The sequence below is a fragment of the Lacerta agilis genome, chromosome 1, assembly GCF_009819535.1.
Source record: "Lacerta agilis isolate rLacAgi1 chromosome 1, rLacAgi1.pri, whole genome shotgun sequence".
Taxonomy (NCBI): domain Eukaryota; kingdom Metazoa; phylum Chordata; class Lepidosauria; order Squamata; family Lacertidae; genus Lacerta; species Lacerta agilis.
Window position 1 is genome coordinate 29,160,483 of NC_046312.1, and position 19,784 is coordinate 29,180,266.

The 19,784-nt window shown below is 44.9% G+C and overlaps 1 protein-coding gene across 2 annotated transcripts; it reads right to left on the reverse strand.

Annotated features, from left to right (window-relative positions):
* Positions 1-10,812: 10,812 nt before the first annotated feature.
* BATF (basic leucine zipper ATF-like transcription factor) lies at positions 10,813-18,327 on the reverse strand. 2 transcript variants are annotated; one of them, XM_033142542.1, is made up of 3 exons: positions 17,981-18,327; positions 16,116-16,220; positions 10,813-11,246 (listed from the first exon to the last, which is right to left on the reverse strand). In XM_033142542.1, exons 1-3 carry the CDS (start codon positions 18,044-18,046, stop codon positions 11,037-11,039), a joined length of 381 nt encoding a protein of 126 aa, XP_032998433.1. In that variant the 5' UTR covers positions 18,047-18,327; the 3' UTR covers positions 10,813-11,036. The 2 variants fall into 2 exon arrangements, with proteins under 2 accessions (XP_032998433.1, XP_032998428.1); XM_033142537.1 differs by lacking the exons at positions 16,116-16,220; positions 17,981-18,327 and adding an exon at positions 13,992-14,216.
* Between the last annotated feature and the right edge of the window lie 1,457 nt (positions 18,328-19,784).

Genomic DNA, 19,784 nt, shown 5'->3' on the forward strand with positions numbered 1-19,784 from the left:
TGAAAGCCTTCTACAACTGTTTGATTCAGGCCTCTGGCAAGAGTGGCCTGTCCCTCCCACCCTCCCCAAATCCCATTGGGTAGGGAGAGACTGTGTGTCAAGTGATGGCCCCATTCACTTTTGTCTCCAGCTATCCCTATTATTGGCTTTGTTGGGATGCAAGGTTGAGTCTTATGCAACAAACCCACTTTTCCCACTTTTTGCAATAAGGAAAGTGATGAGGAAATGCATGGAGAGTGTCTGACCTCCCCTCAAAGAAATCAGAATCTAGCCAATGTTGTACAAAAAAAATCAGGTAGGATGCTCAATAGCAGGTCCAGTGACCATCATAGATAGGTCAGCTTGGCCACAAACATCATTTCCTGTTTCCTGTGCTTTCACTAGTTTTTCTAAACTAGGATATTATTTAGTTTTCATGTCAGATGTTTGAACTTAAATTCACTTCTTATGACTTTAAGGACAAATAACATACTCAAGAGCCAAGAAAACACATTGTAGGTCCCTGCAGCGCAGATTCACCTCACTCTTGACCTGTAGCTAAACCAGATGAGCCCTACACAGCTGCGCTCATGCTGTTCCTTCTCCCCCTTGTGCTTTCAAATTAAGTGGAGAGACATTTATTATTATTTTCATGCCCTAAATTGCACTGTGTTCTACACACAGGAAAGGGTCTTATGCCAAAGGCTTGCAACTTGAGCACATCAGCAACACTATGCACATACGCAGTGTTTTCCAGCCATATACTCCAGGGCACCCTGTGCCCAGACAGATATAAAAAGACATGTGGGCATGAGGAAAGAATGCAACAAGTCAACAGCACTCTTTCTGCTCCAGAGGACTGGCATAAACAAAACTCACTTGTGCTTCTCTGGGTAGCAAACCTTTTAACCAGGATCTTCTGTGCAAGTAAACAAAATACTGCCTCTAAGGCCCACGAATAAAGAAAAAGTGTACACTTCTCCCCTCACTACCATCTCAAGGCCAAAAGGACTCCCAGCTCAGCCTGCAAGGGCATTGCCATGAGAGAGAGAAATGAGGTGAGATTGTAGATTGTGGTAGAGAATGCTTATGCAAACATATTTCCCTGTTATCTGTGTTGGTTTCCCAGACATTGTAGGACCCAGGTGGCGCTGTGGGTTAAACCGCAGAGTCTAGGGCTTGCTGATCAGAAGGTCGGCGGTTCGAATCCCTGCCATGGGGTGAGCTCCCATTGCTTGGTCCCAGCTCCTGCCCACCTAGCAGTTCGAAAGCACGTCAGAATGCAAGTAGATAAATAGGGACCGCTCCAGCGGGAAGGTAAATGGTGTTTCCGTGCGCTGCTCTGGTTCACCAGAAGCGGCTTGTCATGCTGGCCACATGACCCGGAAGCTGTCTGCGGACAAACGCCAGCTCCCTTGGCCTATAGAGCGAGATGAGCGCCGCAACCCCAGAGTCGGACACGACTGGACCTGATGGTCAGGGGTCCCTTTACCTTTTACCTTCCCAGACATTGTGAGGTTTGCTGAAACTGTTCGGAAGAAATATTAGAACAGAGCAAGAAGCATTGTGAACTGTAAGCTGCTCATCCAGGCACTCCTCTAGAATAAAGACACGAAGCGCTTCTACTGGAAACTTAAGGACACTCTTCCCCAGCCTGACGCCCACCAGCAGACGCACCAGCCGCTAGGGGTTGAGTCATTTGGGCACCCCCAATATTTGGGGAGAGGCAGGGCCCCTCATGTTCAAAAAAACAAGGTGGAGGAGGCCAAGTGCAGAGGCAAGCATGGCATGGCTTCAGTGGCTGGCTTCTCCAACCACACGTTTCTCACTCCTGCTGCAGTAGGGAATGTCCTAGAAGTAGCTTATACTTGACAGTAGTTTCAGCTCAAAGGAATTAGATCGCTATTTGTTCGGGAACATATAGAGAAATGTTCAGAAGGAGATAAGGCAAATACTGGCATCCTGTGTGATGCACACACCCTGAAAGAACATGAGCAGCAGGGCTTTTTTTTCAGCCAGAACTCTGCAAAACTCAATTCCGGCACCTCTCAGGTGGGCGCCATAGCCATTATAAGAGAACAAGGGAAGTGTTCATGGCAAGTTCCAGCACCTCTTTTTCTAGTAAAATAGTGCTGATGAACAGTGATATAAATTCCTTACAAACTTTGAGAGAAGGTGATTGGGTGATTGGTGGGAGTGTCCCTGACTTTGATCACATCTGGCCAGGTTAAAAATAGGGTGCATGCCCCATTAAATGAAAACAACTTACCGGTATATACACATGCTGATGAGCCAAGCACCAGCTCAGAGTACAAACTCTGAGCCAAGTGGCAGAATGTGATGGAGCAGGGGTAAAGGTTGTAAACCACTCGTGAGGTGGTCAGCCTATTCCCCTGCACATAATTAAGAGTGCATACTCAAGATAAGAATATAAACATTGCCTTACTAGATCAGGTCAAGGTCCATCTTGCATTCTGCCGCCAACAGCGGCCAACCTTAGGAAAGCACACATATGTGAATATGACAGCCATCGTCTTTGACCCCACTTTCTGGAAGCTGGAGGTATACTGCTTCCAAACATGGAGGGTTCACTCTAAGCCACGGATGCAGTGTTTTGGCCAACCCTATTTCCAAACACATCTAAGTTAGCAGCCTTCACCACCATCTCATGGCATTAAATTTGGCGACGACTACCCAATTTGAAGGCTCTAAAAGGACTTCAGACAAATTCATGGGGGTGGGGGAGGCTACTAGCTATGATGGCTATGTGCAAGGACTTCCACTTCCACAACAGGGCTTTCCTGCCTCTCCCTCCTCGCGCACACACAGTTTCCTGGGGGTGGGGTTTCAGGAGAACCCCTGGAACAGTGCATAGCAAGAGAATGGGGGGGGGGGTTGGTCATTCCTTCATGCAAGCCCAAATGCTTGCCTTGATGGAGCAATCATCTTAGCAAGACATTGCATTCTTCTCAACACCTCCGAATCCTAGTTGCTTGGAGTCACACTTGATTGGCCACTGTAAGAGTATAATGCTAGGCTAGAAGGGCCTTGGGGAATCTCTTTATGTTCTTTTATATTGGTACATTCACTATGTGTTATATGTGCTTCCTTTTTTCTGTCCTGAACCTACTGCCAATCAGTTTCACTGAATCACAGTTTGGCCCCCTTTCCCTATTTGCACATCTCCTGCACAACAGGAAGAAATTGAGGAGACAGCCCTGTTCCTGAAGATGCCTTGATGAGGAAAGCTGTACCCATGGAAGGCAAAGGAACTCAGGAAAACCTAGCAACTCTCTACTTGAAGGGACCAAGAGAAAATTCTAAACACCATTGGGGGCAGCTGTGCAAATATTAAGAATAAGGGAAAAGTTACGGTTCTAATTCTAAGGCAAAGAGGACATGATCTGAGCTTCTTGTGGTGATGGAATGTGTTGGAAATTCCAAGGGAGCTCAGTGGAAGGAGAAGGCCAGAGGTGGGAGTAGGCTGCAAAGCAGCATAATATGGTTAAAGTCCAACAAGCCACATATTGTAAAACAAGAAATTCTTTGCAGCTGAGGAGTGGGGATTTTTGAAGATAACTGAGATGAAGGATTCACTTTAGTGCTGACCAAAAGTACCGCAGAAACCTGATTGAATCCCTTCCAGCCTTTTGTGATTATGTCATTTTGTTCTTCAGCGCTGGTTCTTTAAATATTCTGATAGATTCTTACAAAACCTTTCACTAATAGGGTATGTAGAAGGAATTGGTGGTGGTGTGTAGAAGGTAATTAATAATTTTAATAATAATAAAAATAGTAGTTTCATCTGCATTATTATATTACATGGTTGTTGTATTGAGAGCTGCCTTGAGCATTCAGAAATGGGATGCCATAAAGGTGGATAAATCTATTGTGTTTCAGACCAATAAAATATTTAGAAGGTTAGAATTAGCTGTCTGCCTTTACAACTTCAAATCTGATTTATCTTTCTGTTTTCTACCTCAGGTCAGGCTGCCTAGTGCAGGAACATTCTGTAAAGGTGAGGAAACCTAGTGGTCAGTGATTATGAAGAAACGAGTCAAAACATTGGGATTCTTTATGGAGAGGACAGTGGGGAGAGCTAGCAGGAGATCAGCAGAGACTCCTCTTCCATTAGAGCAGCCAGGATTAGGAAAATTCTCTCTTACACTTGAAATCAGTATATAAGCAGGGCTGACTCAAGACATTTTGCTGCCCGAGGTGAAGGACAAGATGATTATTCAAAACAAAGACCTTAAGGGTCTGGTCTGGTGACTTCTGTTTCAGTGTATCTGAAGAAGTGTGCATGCACACGAAAGTTCATACCAAGAACAAACTTAGTTGGCCTCTAAGGTGCTACTGGAAGGATTTTTTTATTTTATTTTTTACTATGGCAGACCAACACAGCTACCTACCTGTAAGATGATTATTGCCCCACATTCCATGTACAGACGTCAGCTGGACTTGCAGTTGGATTTCACTTCCACACTTGTGACAGGGCCACATCCTGCACCAGAGGGCAGCAGGGAGTGCAGGGCAACCCACAGCTCTCTCCTGCAACACCTTGCTGGCCCCCTCTATGCCCCCTTGTGGCCTGACTCTACCCCTGCTCAAAAAGAATAAAAGGGAAATCCCATATGATCTAGCTGCCTAAAGTGGCTTTATGTCCATGCTTTAGGAGGTGGATAAACAATCAGGCTATTTACTAATCACTTATCTCAACTACTCTTTAATACATTTTCATCCTGCTGTTGTATTTGCAGTTTTGTACACCCACTAGGCTGAGCTGGCATTCTAATTTGCATGATTGAGGAAGGACCAAAAGCTCATCTCCCCATGAACATATGTGATATGGGTCTTCTGCGTATCTGGGATTACCTGATCCTTCCCCCCCTTTTTTTGGTGAGGTCCTTATTTATAATGAAATTGAAACTTAAAGAAAATGTCACAAATGAAAATCATGTGATTGCAAAGTTGGGCATGTCAGCAAGTGAAGAGGTTCAGCACTGACCTTTGAGACGTAACCAGAATTAGTCATCATCAGATTCTAGTTACAGGTAGGTAGCCGTGTTGGTCTGCCATAGTCAAAACAAAATAAAAAATATTTTGTTTCATCATCAGATTCTCATAGTCTGCATTAACACAAGTAACCATTATCTAAACGGATTGTGTTGAATCAGAAATACACACTTACTTTGGAGTTAACTCCACTGAACTGTGAGACTTGAGTCTAAGTTATGGTGTACTGTACTTACAGTGTAGGATTCCATTGTTTAAAAGTTCAGCACTCTAGTTGTTAATGCTGCAGTTCTCCTTAGGGCCAATAGATGTCAGCATTTGCAACAAAGGCTGAATTTTGTACTATGCTTACTTGAAAGCTGGTCATCCTGGAATCAGGGGAACTTACTCTCTAGTCTAGAGAACATGGTGAGGATAAGATCCTAAACTCTGCTTTTTTTCTGTGTTTGAAAAGGGATAATGCTACCCTTGGTTGCAAACGCCTGTAATTTGCTAATTGGTTGCGGCTAGGTTGGTCATCTCTCAAAGATGGAGGAACTCAGATTTGGTTATGCTGGACAGATGCTATGCTAAAGCGTTGTTTATTACCATCTCAGAAGAACCGAGACACTATTTAAAACTTTAAAGGGCCATGAAGTAGGGTCTTCCTCTAGTCCTCCTCAACTCCTCCCTCCACTGTTGACACAGATTCCAAATTTGCTCCTCCAGCAGGGAAATTAACCCCCATTTGTACCTAGTTTTGCTCCTTCTTTACATTTCCTCTACCTTTATTCTCACACTGACCAGTCTCCTGGGTTTTGCAACTCATTGTATGCTTGCTTGCTTTACTCCATTGACTTGAAGTTCAAATCCATCTGATCTCCTGATACTTGGGCCTCCTGGCATTACACAATGACATCGCAACAGCCTCTTCATTCAGTATGAGCATTGCTTACTATACAAGGCCTCGCCTTACAAATTCTGAATACCAGTTGCTGGCAACTGCAGGAGGGGAGAGGGTTGTTGCGTTCAAGTCCTGCTTGCAGGTTTCGCACAGGCTTCTGGCTGGCCGCTTTGAGGATGCTGGACTAAATGGGCCGTAGGCCTTATCCAACATTCTCTTCTTAAATTCTTAATTCTGATCTCTGGTTTCTAATCCCACAAGGAATTCTTGCCTCAGAATAGGGGGAAAGTCCATTACTAATAGTGGTGTATTCACATACTTTGAATGTAAGAGGTTCCAGATTCAATCCTTACATTGCTTGGAGGCTACATAGATGTATATATATATGTGTGTGTGTGTGTGTGTGTGTGTGCGCGCGCAAAGAAACAAACTTCAGGTAGGACTGAGAAAGACTCCTTTCTGAAATCCAAGAGAGTCACTGGCTGTCAGTCAATGTATACAATACTTTGCTAGATGGACCAAATTAGGCAGCTTCCTAATATGCGCACCTGAAGTGGCTTTTTTTTAAAATTATTTTTAGGCAGGACTTCCCGCTAGTAGTTTTTGTATGAGTGCCTTATAGTTCCCCTCCCTCTACTATGAATGGGTATTTCAAAGGTCCAAGGGACATTTCATGGGGCTTTCCATCCCCACTTGTCCCCATGATTCTGGGCAGATGTGGGGAATACTGTATATTTTAGCTAGGGGCCACATTCCCTTCTGGGCAATGTTCTAGGGGCCACATGCCAGGGATGAGTGGGGCCAGAGCCTGAAGAGGGCAGAGCAATGAATGCAAATTTTACCTTTGTACAGTAGGCTAGTCAGTGTCTACACACCCCTCTGTCCACCTTCGAAGGAAGCAAGAGGACCGATCAGAGTTCAAGGACGAAAGCACTGGAGGGGTGTGTGCAAAGCAAATTTGGGAGGCAGTGCAGCTGGGAAGGGGGCGTGGCCTGGAGAGAGTCTCTGAGGGCCAGTTAGAGAGCCTTACAGAGATCCACCCCTGCTTTTCATATATACCAGGCATGTCCAACAGGTAGATCGTGATCTACTGGTAGATCACTGGACGTCTGTGGTAGATCACTGGTAGATCAGTGGTTCCCCCCAAAGAAGCTAAAAAAACTTTGGCTGCCCTAAAAAAACCTCAACTTCTTTGCCCTGCACCTTAAAATGACCTGAACCACCAAAAAAGGGCTTTCCTTCCTTTTTTTATTGAAAATTGTCGTTTATTTATCAGATATACAATGTTTGCCACAGTTATACAACAAATGTTCCAAACGCAAATAAAGATAAAAAATAAAAAACTTTTTAAAAGCTCAATGTCGCTTTCCTCCTCCCTAAAGAAGCTCAACAACTTTTACGTGAACCCCCCAAAACAGGGCTTTCCTTCCTAAAAAAAGTTCAACAACTTTGACCTGAACCCCCCAAAAGGGGGTAGATCACTGCCAATTTTTAACCCTGTGAGTAGATCACAGTCTCTTGGAAGTTGGCCACCCCTGATATATACTATGCAAGGCAAATGAGAGATCACTGGGTTGGGTGTGGAGGGAAAACCCTGGTGATAAGACCTTCTTCTTTTTTTTAGTTTTGCCCAAAGTTGCCATTTTCGTATTCCATATGGGAATTATGGCAACCCAAGGACAGTTTTTTTATGCAACAATAGTATTTGCTCCTCAGCAGAAGAACAACATGTTTTCTGTTTATCAAAGCTGCTCACACAAGACCCTTTCTGGACAAAAAACAACAATAGTGTGGATGTTATTCTACCAAAGAATGTTGCGGCTCAGAATTACCACAGCCTCAAATCCTCCTAAGATCAGAAAAATCACTGAGAAAACTAGTAAGATAGAGAATGGGAGCAGCTGCTTAAAACACACAAGCAGGCATCAGGAATTTTGCAAGCTTCTCACTTTCTCCCCCACCATCCCTAACATGGGGGGGGGAGCAGGGAGGGACAGCCGCCCCCCCGCATCAAGTAAAACAATAGAAGTGCTTAACTAACTGACCAGTAATGACGGTTCTGCCCCCCCAACAAAGTCCTGCCCTCCCCCCCCCAACAAAAATCCTGACTATGCTCATGTTCCCTAACACAAGTTTTAACAAGTATTTATCAGGCCCAATTTTCTCAATGGAAGCTGTTTTTAATGTGCAGAGATGCAGCTTCAGGTACTCTGTTGCAGCTATATGGAGGACTGGACAGTAGCTCACATCAGAGGGGGAAAGGTGCAGTCCTAGAGGTAACAGGAAATACTTCAACTTTGGTGTTTTTATGTAATTATTTCAAGAGACAGAACAGATTATGCCTGGCTTTATGGAATTTGTGCCATAGCTTCGCTGTATCTCCCAAACCAATTAGTTTTTTTTTTTTTTTAACAGAATTTATTGACATTTTCACAAAATAACACAAACCCAACCCCCACACCTACAAATATCAAAACAAATACAAATACACATAATGTCAGGATTCTTCTTCTTATCTGTATACCTTACTAAAAAAAAATTTCTAGTTCCAAATCTTGACGTTTGACTTCCCCCGCCTATACACCTTCGGTTTTAAAACAGTACACTATTTCCTTAACAACTTTTCTCTATAAAGATTAACTTTACTTAAAAAAGAAAAAACACCTTTGTCTTAATCTTTGCATTATAACCTAAAACTTAACCAAATATTCTTACAGCTAAACTTGTTTCTTCTATCATTTATCATGCTGCTTTTCACTTAAATTCAATATCTCCTTACTTATTTAAAATAGACTTGTAATTAACAGACTTCACACTCCGATTTCGGATACCATGGCAGACCATCTATATTATACATTAATTGGTTCAACCCACTCCCCTTCTGTCCATTATCTTCTCCTGTCTTTCACCAGAACCGGATCTCCTATTATATTCTTCTGAATGTCCACAGATCCAGGTTGCATCCACAACAAACCCTGCATCGAGCTCCAAGATGTTCATCCTCTCCATTCTGAGTTTCTCCGTGCCTTTGTACCATACTTCTTCTTCTTGTAGAAATCTTAATTCTGTGTCCCTCGACCCCGAACTGCCACCTCGGAGTCTGGATATTAAAAATCTTTCCGTTCCAGGGCTACTGCCACCCCCTGAAATCGGCCCCTGTTCCACTCGGATTTGCTCAGCCATCTCAAACCATCCTTCCAACACATCTTCCAGCTCTTTGCAAAAGTCTGTTTCCATAGAATAAAACTTTCGAAAAGCCTCCTCTGTGGAAAACAAATTCTTTCCATTTATAATCCCACTCAAGGCTCTTAATTTTCGATCAAGCAGTTCCAATTGAAAGACAGTAAGCTTTTCCTCATCCTCCCAGTCCTTCAGTGCCAACATAAGCGCAAAGTCCAACATCTTCGGGGGGAGGTGGGTATCAAGTTACGTTTCCTGTCTTTTCCTTCCTTTGTCTCAATTTTTTCCTACGCAAGTCCAAATCGCCGCCATTTCTTCCGATGTCGGAGTATAAAGACCAAAACTTCAAACGGAGATATTTTTTCCTCAGTTAACCCCCAAAAGGAGATCTCAACAGACTCAGCTTTCAAATTCAAAATGCTTTCAATTGATTGTTGTAGCAGCAGTCACTTAAAGGGTTAATTTCTTTCACCACCCGAAGGGAGAGAGGCGGGCTGCCTTTCTTCTTAATCCCAGAGCTTTCCCGGAATACAAAGAGTCAGTCAATTACTCACAGCTTCTGGTTTCTTAGCAACTCCTTAATGACAGGTAGAACAGAGACGCTCATCACGGACTTTGCCGCCGCATGTAAACATCCCGGTTGGGGCATGTCCCCTAAAGCCCGGCTCCGTGGTCCCTTCACCCCCACTCCCCCTTTACAGGGGGCGCGGGGGAAGGGTTCGGAGCACAACGGGCACAGCCGGGGAGCCCAGGGCACGGGACGCTCTTCCCGCGCCCCAACCGAAGCCCCGCTATGCGGCTGCAGGGCTCCTAACCCCCGGGATGAACTGGGTGCTTCGCAGCCGAAGCAGCCCACGACCATCCATAATGGCGCCAGCCGCCGGAAGTCCTCCCAAACCAATTAGTAATGTAACTACAAAGGTCACTGCCTCTGTGTATTGCATAACTATGACAACATTTTTCAGGACCAGATTTTCTTTCCACCAGAGCAGACCACCTTTTTATTGAGCGTTTATCCTGATTTATTTGCACAAAGTTTTCAGGGTGTCTGCTTGTTTGGAGGAAGGTTATTAGACCACTCAATTGCCACTCCAAACTTTCTAGTGCATTTCCTTGTCGCAAGTTACCACATAAAGTTTAATATTTTTGGAAGTACCGTAGGTTTGTATTGTGGTAGGAAGAGTTCAAGTCCACCTTCACTGTACAACCCTAAATTTGCCAGCATATGCTTCAATCCCACCTGCAAAGTAGCGACAGTCTGGAAGCAGCCTCAGAATGACTTCCTCCCAGGGCAAATAGCAGCTGTGGGTGAGGAATTTGGATGAGGACCATGGCTGGGACAGAGGGTTAAATTCCCTGACCACCACCACCACCACTGCAGCCTTAGTACGCCTTGGTCTCCTCTGTGGCTGCTATTTAGCAAACAAAACTCAAAGCATTGTTCGTCATGTAGTACATGTATTTTGCCCTGAATATGCAGCAACAATTCATAGTGGCTTCCTTGCCCAGTTTTCCTTGTCTCGCCGTTTCTTAACTCTGCAAGGGAAGGTCAGGCCAGGTTTTAAAAATAAAACATTAAACTTATTGAGAGAGAGAGATATTTATTTTAAAAAATAATGGAACAACACCTTTTGTTCTCTGTCTATGTCCACAGAACCACTAGTATACATTTTACAACAGAACATGGCTTATCATACAAGGCTCTGTGATAAGAAGATCAGTGCAAACAACAGAACAGTACTTATAGCGGTTAAATCACACACAATACCCTGCAGGTGAATCTCGCATGTCACAGGTTCTTCACAAAGGCCAAATCCTACTGACATTTTCCTCCTTATTCAGGACAGCGCCTGCCAACAGATATATGGGAATACCCTCCCCCCAAATGGTCCACAGTGGTGAAGTACATCTGTCCTCCTCCTCCTCCTTCTGTCCAGGCACGGAGTCTGCAAACTTTTCCCAGTCCTAGAAGTTGCTCTCAGTGCTGGAAACATGGGGCACTGATGTGGGTCTGGGGAAAGGGGAGTGGCGTGAAAAGCACTTCAGAGGGTGCTGGGGGCTGCGTGTGGAGGATGGAGCAGTGAGTCTCGTGGGAAGTCAGCATGGCAGAGAAGTGTTTCAGTTCATCTGACAGTTGCTTGATCTCCCGGCGCAAAGCAGCATTCTGCCTCTCCAAATCTTGACTCTCCTTTAAAGAAAAAAAAGGGGGGGCAGTTAGAAACCATAGGCCCACCGTGGAGAAAGAAAATGGGGCAGTCCAGTGGCTGAAGGGCCAAATGCAGGCCTTTGCCTAATTTTATGTAGGTGACATGGCGAGGATAAACTGAGGTAAAAGAGGATGAAAGAAGGAAGTTGCATCCACACCATAAATTTATATTACATTTAAAGCATGTAGCTTTCCCCAGAGAATCCTGTACAGCCCAGAGTATGCCCTCTCTTCCTAGTAAGGGACAATGAGCCAAGTCCTGCCAAGGAACTGTATATAACCCTATTTTAATAGATAGATTGATGGATTACCATTATCAGTGTGGAACCTGAATGAGTAACCAAGGTTCCAACATGCTAGTAAAAGTGAGAAAAGGGCAGGGAAATGATACATTGGGCATATCAACAAAAGCAAGCAGAAGCTCACTATAAAGGTGGAGGACAGAGGTGGTGATTTAGAGTGCAGCACAAGAGGCAGAGAGGCGCTGAATATTTGCACCGTACAGGGTGCTGCTGAAATTTTGAGACCCCGAGATCAGCCACTGGTGAAGGGTGGTTAGTTAATTATGAGTTTAGGACAGTTCGAGAAACTAGCTGTATCTTTTAACAGTGGGCATTATGAAAAACAAGTTGATACTTGCAGCTCAAGGGAGAAAGAGGTCTTAGCTCTTGCATCCTGCTATGTCCTGTGAGCAGGACAAGCAATCCCTTTCTTCATCTCTAAGGCCCCAATGGGGGAATTTCCTTTTAATGCAAATACCAGCTTCAGGGGAGGGATTTTCCTCAGAACTGCAGCAGGGGAGGAAATGGTTAAATACCCCCCTCCATAAGATCCAGATAATTATCACTTCCTCCCCCAACTGGTGTTATTTGTTACAGGTAGGTAGCCATGTTGGTCTCCCATAGTCAAAACAAAATAAAAAATAAAAAAAATCCTTCCAGTAGCACTTTAGAGACCAACTAAGTTTGGTGTTATTTGCATTAAAAAAAAACCACAACCTGGTCATTAAAAGCAAAGACACTTTTAATGCCAAGTCTAGTTTGGCCCTGAAAGAGAAAGGGGAGGGTGGCAATGATTTAGCTGCCTTCCAGCCCTGTCTAGATTACCAGAATTATTTCCTTTCATCTTTCCTGGCAGGGAGGTGTATCCCCAGCTACTCCTGTGCAACTCAATTTGCTTCTGTTCTTCAGAGCTAGAAGTTGAAAAGGAGGGAGGGCATCCAGTAATTATTTTGACCTCAACAGATGAAGTGATGATCTCTGAGGTTTGCGGTTGCCAATTCCCACAATTGTAGTGTCACTTGTTTTTTTCAGTCACCAAAGTCACAGGAATTGCAACAGAGAACTGTGGCAGATGTGTACAAAACTTGGGTCATGCTATGGGTTTCCATGTGAATACATACATCCAGTGAGCTGGTGTGATACAGGGCAATGGTTTCCCCAACTTGGTTTTCTGTAGACCACTTGAAAATTACTGAGGGCCTTTGCAGGCCACTTAATTATTATTTTTGTGTGCCTGCTGTACCAATTGCAATAGCTCTGCTTATTTGGTGCCTCTCAACAACCATTCATGTTGAGAACATCCAGGCTGTTGGGGAGGAAAGGAGACTTCTGCTTCGGGAGAGGCATTAAAAGGGAGCACCACAGGATAGGAACCTTTGGTTCTAAACCAGTGATGGCCAAACTTGGCCCTCCAGCTGTTTAGGGACTACAACTCCCATCATCCCTAGCTAACAGGACCAGTGGTCAGGGATGATGGGAATTATAGTTCCAAAACAGCTGGAGGGCCAAGTTTGGCCATCACTGGGTTAGAGCGTCCATCTAGGGCCTGGGAGACCTGGTGATTCCCACTCAGCCATGAAACTCACAGGATGACCATGCCCTGTCTCTCAGCCTAACTTAAGCCTCATTAGGTTGTTGTGAGGGTAAAAATGGGGAGGAGAACCAAGTGTGTCCCCTTGAGCCACTTATACAAAAGGCAGGATATAAATATAATATTACATTCTAGAAAATTAGAAAGTGTGGCTTTCTACAAGGTACATCGCCTGGAGCCCTTTTATAACATGGAAAATAGGCCTTAGGTACATTTGTAGGAAGAGATCCACAGCAAGAAGCATCATATTTTTTTTTTTTTTGCTTTAAAGATATAGTTTTCCGTTAGAAACCTCTCCCATCTGCTAGGCCCCAAAAGTGGTGGGGGTGGGGGAGCGGGCTTTCCAAGCGTAATTCAAAGTGTTGGTGCTGACTTTTAAAGCCCTAAACAGCCTCGGCCCAGTATACCTGAAGGAGCGTCTCCACCCCCATCATTCAGCCCAGACACTGAGGTCCTGCTCCGAAGGCCTTGTAGCAATTCCCTCTCAATGCAAGAAGTGAAGTTACAGGGAACAAGGCCTTCTCAGTGGTGGCGCCCAGTCCTGTGGAATGCCCTCCCATCAGCGAAACAAAGAGATAAGCAATTGTTTGACTTTTTATAGACAAGTGAAGGCAGCCCTGTTTCAGGAAGCTTTTAACGTTTGATGTTTTGCCGTGTTCCTTTATATTTTGTTGGAAGCCACCCAGAGTGGCTGGGGCAACCCAGCAGGATTAAAAAATAAATAAATATGAGCAGGCCTCTGTTTTTGACTGCAGTACTATATCTAAGAAATGGTAGTGGGAAAGGGTCTGTGTGGGTGGGGTTCATAGCCTTTTTTCGCTAGCTAATCTAGAGTTTCCAAGCTGACTGACTGACGTTTTCTTCCTGTAAACTCATGTTCTGGGCAAACCCAAGTAGAGAACCCGGCCCCGTGCTGATAGCGGATGACATTTTCAGTCCTCGGCCGCACTCTCTCCCCAGCCGGCGACTTATGAGAAATGACAGCGGCAGTGTATCCTCCACCGCCTGTAGGTTCCCACTGCCTGTCACCAAGCCCTTTTCATACACTCGTATTTCCTCGGCCACAGACATCCTGACCAGAGAGAGAGAGTGCGCGGCTCAGGCCTCAAGGAGACAGAGTGGGGGGTGGGGAGGTCAATAACTGCCATCTAGAAGTGGAAAAACCACCTGCCACAGGAAACCTGCTACTGCCCTAGAAGGAAAGTCTCACTTGTTTCTTTCAGCAGCTGGGGAAAGCGGCAACACAATGGGGAAATTCGCTAGAAGATAAAGGGGAGGGGGGCCTCTCTCTCCTTGTAGGTGCAAAAACACGGGGAAGCATTTTGTAAAGAGAACAAGGCTGCTCTCTTTTAAAGTCCTGTTTGCAATTAAGATTGGCGGCATGACACACTGCTGAAAGTATATTTCCAAAGGCAGGCCTCATTGGATTCTGTATTATCTCACTGAATGCTCCCGCCAATCTGAGGCATTTCAGTCTGTGTGTGTGTGAGGGGGAGGGAGAGAGAGAGAGAGAGATTGTCATTGTTCCATTGGAAGCTGTCTTAGGCCAAGCCAGGCCACCTAGCTTAGTATTGTCAACACTGGCTGGCAGCAGATTTCTAGGGTTCAGGCAAGGGTCTTTTTCAGCCCTCCTTAGAGATACCTGGGACCTTTTGGATGCAAACTGTGTGCTCTGCTACTGAGCTATGGCCCTTCCCCATTTGCTCTTATATCTTCAGACAAAGGTACTGCTCTCGTTGTGCAGATACTGCTTTCCCCACAGCAGAAGCAGTGTGTTTGCAACTGTGGTCAGTTTCAGCAGCTCTGGAGCCACAGACAAAAGACATGGGCCATAAATGTGAGTGATCTGGTGCAGAGCTGAGTCATGGGCCTAGTTCAGACAGAAAAGAAGAGCAACAAGTGGACTAGATCTGTACTTGGAATGTACCACAGCAGGTGGGGAATTGCATGCTTGGATGCTGTCTGGTGAAAAAGAAAAACTACTTGCTCACATAAAACTAGCATATCAAGAGAGAAGGCTAGGTGAGAATGTTTCTCCATTATACTATATCTTGATTTCTACATGCAGATATAGCATTCAATATGTGTGATTACTGCTTACTTTTACCCAGTGCTCAGTACTAGCATTGCAGTACCTGTGGAAGGTATAGGGATGCATATGCTCATCTAAATGCATATACAATATACCATGGGATGCAGGGTGTATGCTATGGATAATTTGTGGTATCTGTGTTATTAAGTGCATAAAACTATTGAAATGAGTTGACATCATTGCTGATATAGGAACAAGAGGGGTGGGAACTATACTAAGGGAGAAAGGTTCTGGTGGTTTGCCTGCTAGGTAAAGGTAAAGGGACCCCTGACCATTAGATCCAGTCGTGTCTGACTCTGGGGTTGCGGTGCTCATCTCGCTCTATAGGCTGAGGGAGCCGGTGTTTGTCCGCAGACAGTTTTTCCGGGTCATGTGGCCAGCATGACAAAGCCGCTTCTGCCGAACTAGAGCAGTGCACGGAAACGCCGTTTACCTTCCCGCCGGAGCAGTCCCTATTTATCTACTTGCATTTTGACATGCTTTCGAACTGCTAGGTGGGCAGGAGCTGGGATCAAGCAACGGGAGCTCACCCCGTGGCAGGGATTCGAACCACTGACCTTCTGATCAGCAAGCCCTAGACTCTGTGGTTTAACCCACAGCACCACCTGGGTCCCAGGTTTGCCTGCTAGACTCCCATAAATCAAGAAGAGAGAGCCTTTCTTTTCCTGTGAGGGCCGTATATGGCAGATTGCTAAAGCAAGGAAAAAATGAATACTGAATTGCAGGTATATGAAAGGAGCTTTTACAAAAAGGCACACTCAGCCATACAATTGCCTACTTGCAGCAGTCTGTGGTGGTACAGTCCAGGAACAATTTCATCACCACACCTGCATGAAATAGGGCTAATACCAGAGAAATCCTGGTGGGTAGGGGATGGACGTTCTTACCATGTGCAAGGTATCTGCTTTCTGTGTCTGTTTCTGTCGGCTCTTCTGGGCTGCAATACGATTCTTTTCTCTTCTTTGTACTTTTCTCATATCATCAGAAGATTCCTGGGTGAGGGGAAATCACGCAATACAAGGTATGACAACAGGAACACCATCTTAACATCTATACATGTAAAGATCTTGCATAGAATGCCAATGTTGGGATAGAAAGCAGAAGGAAGCGTTTTTCTCAGCAGTTATCTCTCCTCCTCCGTTGTCTCCATGGCAGATTCAGTGATGTATCAGCTCCCTCCCCAAATTTGCCCCAATTCCTAATGCAGGAGAAGTAAGTGCATCTAAGCATTGGGGAAAACCAGCTGGTTAATTACACGAGACATCAGAGATGAGCAACAACCCTTTTGGAACTCTCAGTACCTATCAGTAAAAAGTTGGGATGTTCATCTTACATTCAGTTAACTAGAGCAGGGAAGGATGACCTCCAGATGTTGCTGGACTACAAATCCTATCATTCCTTACCATTGGCCACGTTGGCTGGGGCTGATGGGAGCCGTAGTCCAACAGTATCTGAAGAGCCACAAATTCCCCATCCCTGAACTACAGTATTGGGTTTTATGTAAAAGCCCCCCAACCTACCAATCCCAACCTAGCTATGGTCCTAGGATATAGTGTGAAGGCACATGAGACTACCAGTTTACAAAGCTAGGCCAGTTTAGGCCTTCCTAGTATCTCTCAATAGGTGATGGACTACCTGGGAATCATACATATGCTGCCTTGGGTTCCATGAAGGAAGCAGGGAGGGATATAAATGTTAAGATTAAAAAAGTCGATTCACCCATGTCTCTGTACTTTGCCTCACTTTAAAAAAAATGATCATGTCCAATGATGTAATTTCATGCCTTCCTTGGATAATCTCTTACTGTGTTGTGTTTAATAACTCTTGTAGGGTTCCTACTTACTTTAGTATATGAGTCTATGAACTCTCTGCACAGATTTGTTCCAAGTTTTAAGGACCTATTCCTAGCAAATTAAATATCTGGTCTCCATTTTAGGATTTTAAAACTTATCTCATCTTGGGTGGCTGTGGTGCTGGAGCCATCTTAACTCTTTCAACGTTTTCTTGAGAGGACCACAATGGATCAGCATACCTGGCTGCTAATCAGAAGGTTGGTAGTTCAAGCCCACCCAGGGGTGGCCATGGGCAGGATTGCTGCATCACAGGGGGTTGGAATAGATGACCCTCGGGGTCCCTTCCATCTCTACAGTTCTGTGATTCTATGACCTCTCCTCCAAAGTTTCTTCTTTTTAGGGACCATGACATCACCCCAGGGAGAATAGCACAATCCAGCAGAGGCTTGAGCAGTGCCAAGCAGGTGAGGCCATTTTATGCCACCTATCTGTAAACAGTTATTCTGCTATGATAGCCATCAGTGACACTTGTGATGCTTTTCTGCAAGATTATCACCAAGCTTCCTCATTCGGTCCCTGCACTGCTTTAACTTTAACTGTTCTGTATTACCCTATTGCCTAACTTCTTATCTTTGGTCTAGCTTTTCTGAATAGCGTTTTCCTGGGTTTGTCCCTACATCAGTTCCTTCAAAGTCCTACGACAGCGCTGAACGTTTCTCATTCATTCTGTTCCTGCGGCATCAATTGGAGTTCAAATTTCATTTCTGGCGTTGTTCTGGTGCCTTTAAGCATAAACAGGCAGAAACCTTGTAGGCAAAGTTTTCCCCATGCTAGGAGATGCTGCATCTGTTGAATTTCTGTGTTTTGTGCTCAAGGCACAGGAGCCCTGCTAGAGGGGGGCGGGGAGAGAGAGAGAGACGGCCATAAAATTAACTCAAAAGGAATTGTCCAAACTGTACCTGTTTGCTGGATGAAGAGGACTGGCTGTAGCTGCTGGAGTCGCTGCTGTCAGAGCTATGGGGCATGGCTTACAGCTCCCCCTGCCTGTGGTCTTTCCTTTCTTGCTTCCTGGAGGTCCTTGGTGATCCCCCCTGCCCTTTTCTTTTGACTTTTCCTCTTTCCTCCTTTCCCTCTCCTTCTGACTTCTTGGTCACTTTCTTTGACACTCTCCCAGTGTCTACATTCATGTCCTTTTAGAGTCTGCAGCTCACTCTGATAGTTCCCTCTCTTTAGAGCTTAGCTGCTGTGGTTTCTCGGAAGCTGCAAGGGACTCAACTGAAAGTCACGTGGGCGGAAACTCCGAAGATCAAAAGTAATGAGAGAGAGAGAGAGAGAGAGAGAGAGAGAGAGAGAGAGAGAGAGAGAGAAACCTTTGGGAAAATCAAAATAGTCTGAAAAGAAAAAAAGCCCGCATAACTTCAGGCAGTTAGCAAAAGAGAAAGAGTGGTTTCGGCTACATTGCAAACCTCAAAAGAGGAGGAGAAACAATAAAGTCTGTTAAGTATAAAGATAGGGTTGTCATATTTCAAAAAGTAAAATTCTTGAAACCCACAAAGTGGATTTTTATTTGGAAGACCCCCAAATTGCTGAGTTTTTGTTTTTGTTTTTAGGAAACCACCAAAATTATTGATAATTTTTGGGGGGAACAAACCCAGATTGTTCAGCTTTCTGGCAGAAACCTCACCAGAAAATAGTGACTTTCAGTTTTTGGAGCTGTTTCCCAGGGGGCGTAGGAAGGGGGGGTGCGAGGTGTGTGGGCCGCCCCGGGTGTCATCCTTGAGGGGGGTGACAAAATGGCACACTGCGGGGGGGGGGGGGCAATTACCGCAGGGCCTGGCCTGCAGCAAGCCTGAGCCACGCATCTCTCCTGGGACTCTGGGAGTGATGCGGTGGCATGGGGCCCCACACTGCCCAAAACTGCAGCGTGGGGCTTGCGTCCATCAGGCAGACTCTGTGGCACCTCTGTGCAGTGCCCCCATGCGCAGATCACTGCGGCGCCATCGTGGGTGGCTTGCCCCACCCCTGCCGTTCCGGGTGCCGGAGCAGCTAGCTACACCCCTGCTGTTTCCACTACGTTTTCTATCATGTTGCCATACATCCAGGTTTCCCCTGACATTTTGCCGATTTGGCAAAATTTTCCCCGACGCCATTTTTACACCCCAAAACCAGGACATGTCAGGAATTTTTCTGATGTATGGGAATCCTATGTATCTTTATGATTCAGCACTATATATTTATAGAAATAAAATAAAAATGATAAAAAATGCAATGTTCAGTACTGGTAAAAAAAAACCAGTGTGGTGTTTTTTTTAATTTTTAATTTTAAAAAGCTGTACATTTGCAAGTAAGCAAGCAAAGGAGACAATCTTTGATATTAGAATTCTCACATTATTGTGAAACAGAAATTCCATTTCTTGTCTTTGCCTGGAAGCAAGTAGTTAAGATATACGGATATTTATATATCTCTATCTTTAGATTGTTAAGAGCATGAGAGATCTCAAAAATTCCTTAGTGAAATTCATGTACTAACTAACCTTTGGAACGTGTCACTAAAACTGACCTCTTTACTCGAAGGTTGGAAAACAGCCAACATAACAAGGGAGGAGCCAGGAAATTACAAACCAAATGGCATCACTTCTAGATAAATTGGTGGGAAGCATTTGTAGGAATTATCAACTACAGAAGACCTAGCACTTATGGGGAAGAACTTGTGGTTTTCTGCAGTGGAAAGTCCTCCTCGCCAATCTTTCGGATTTCTTTGCA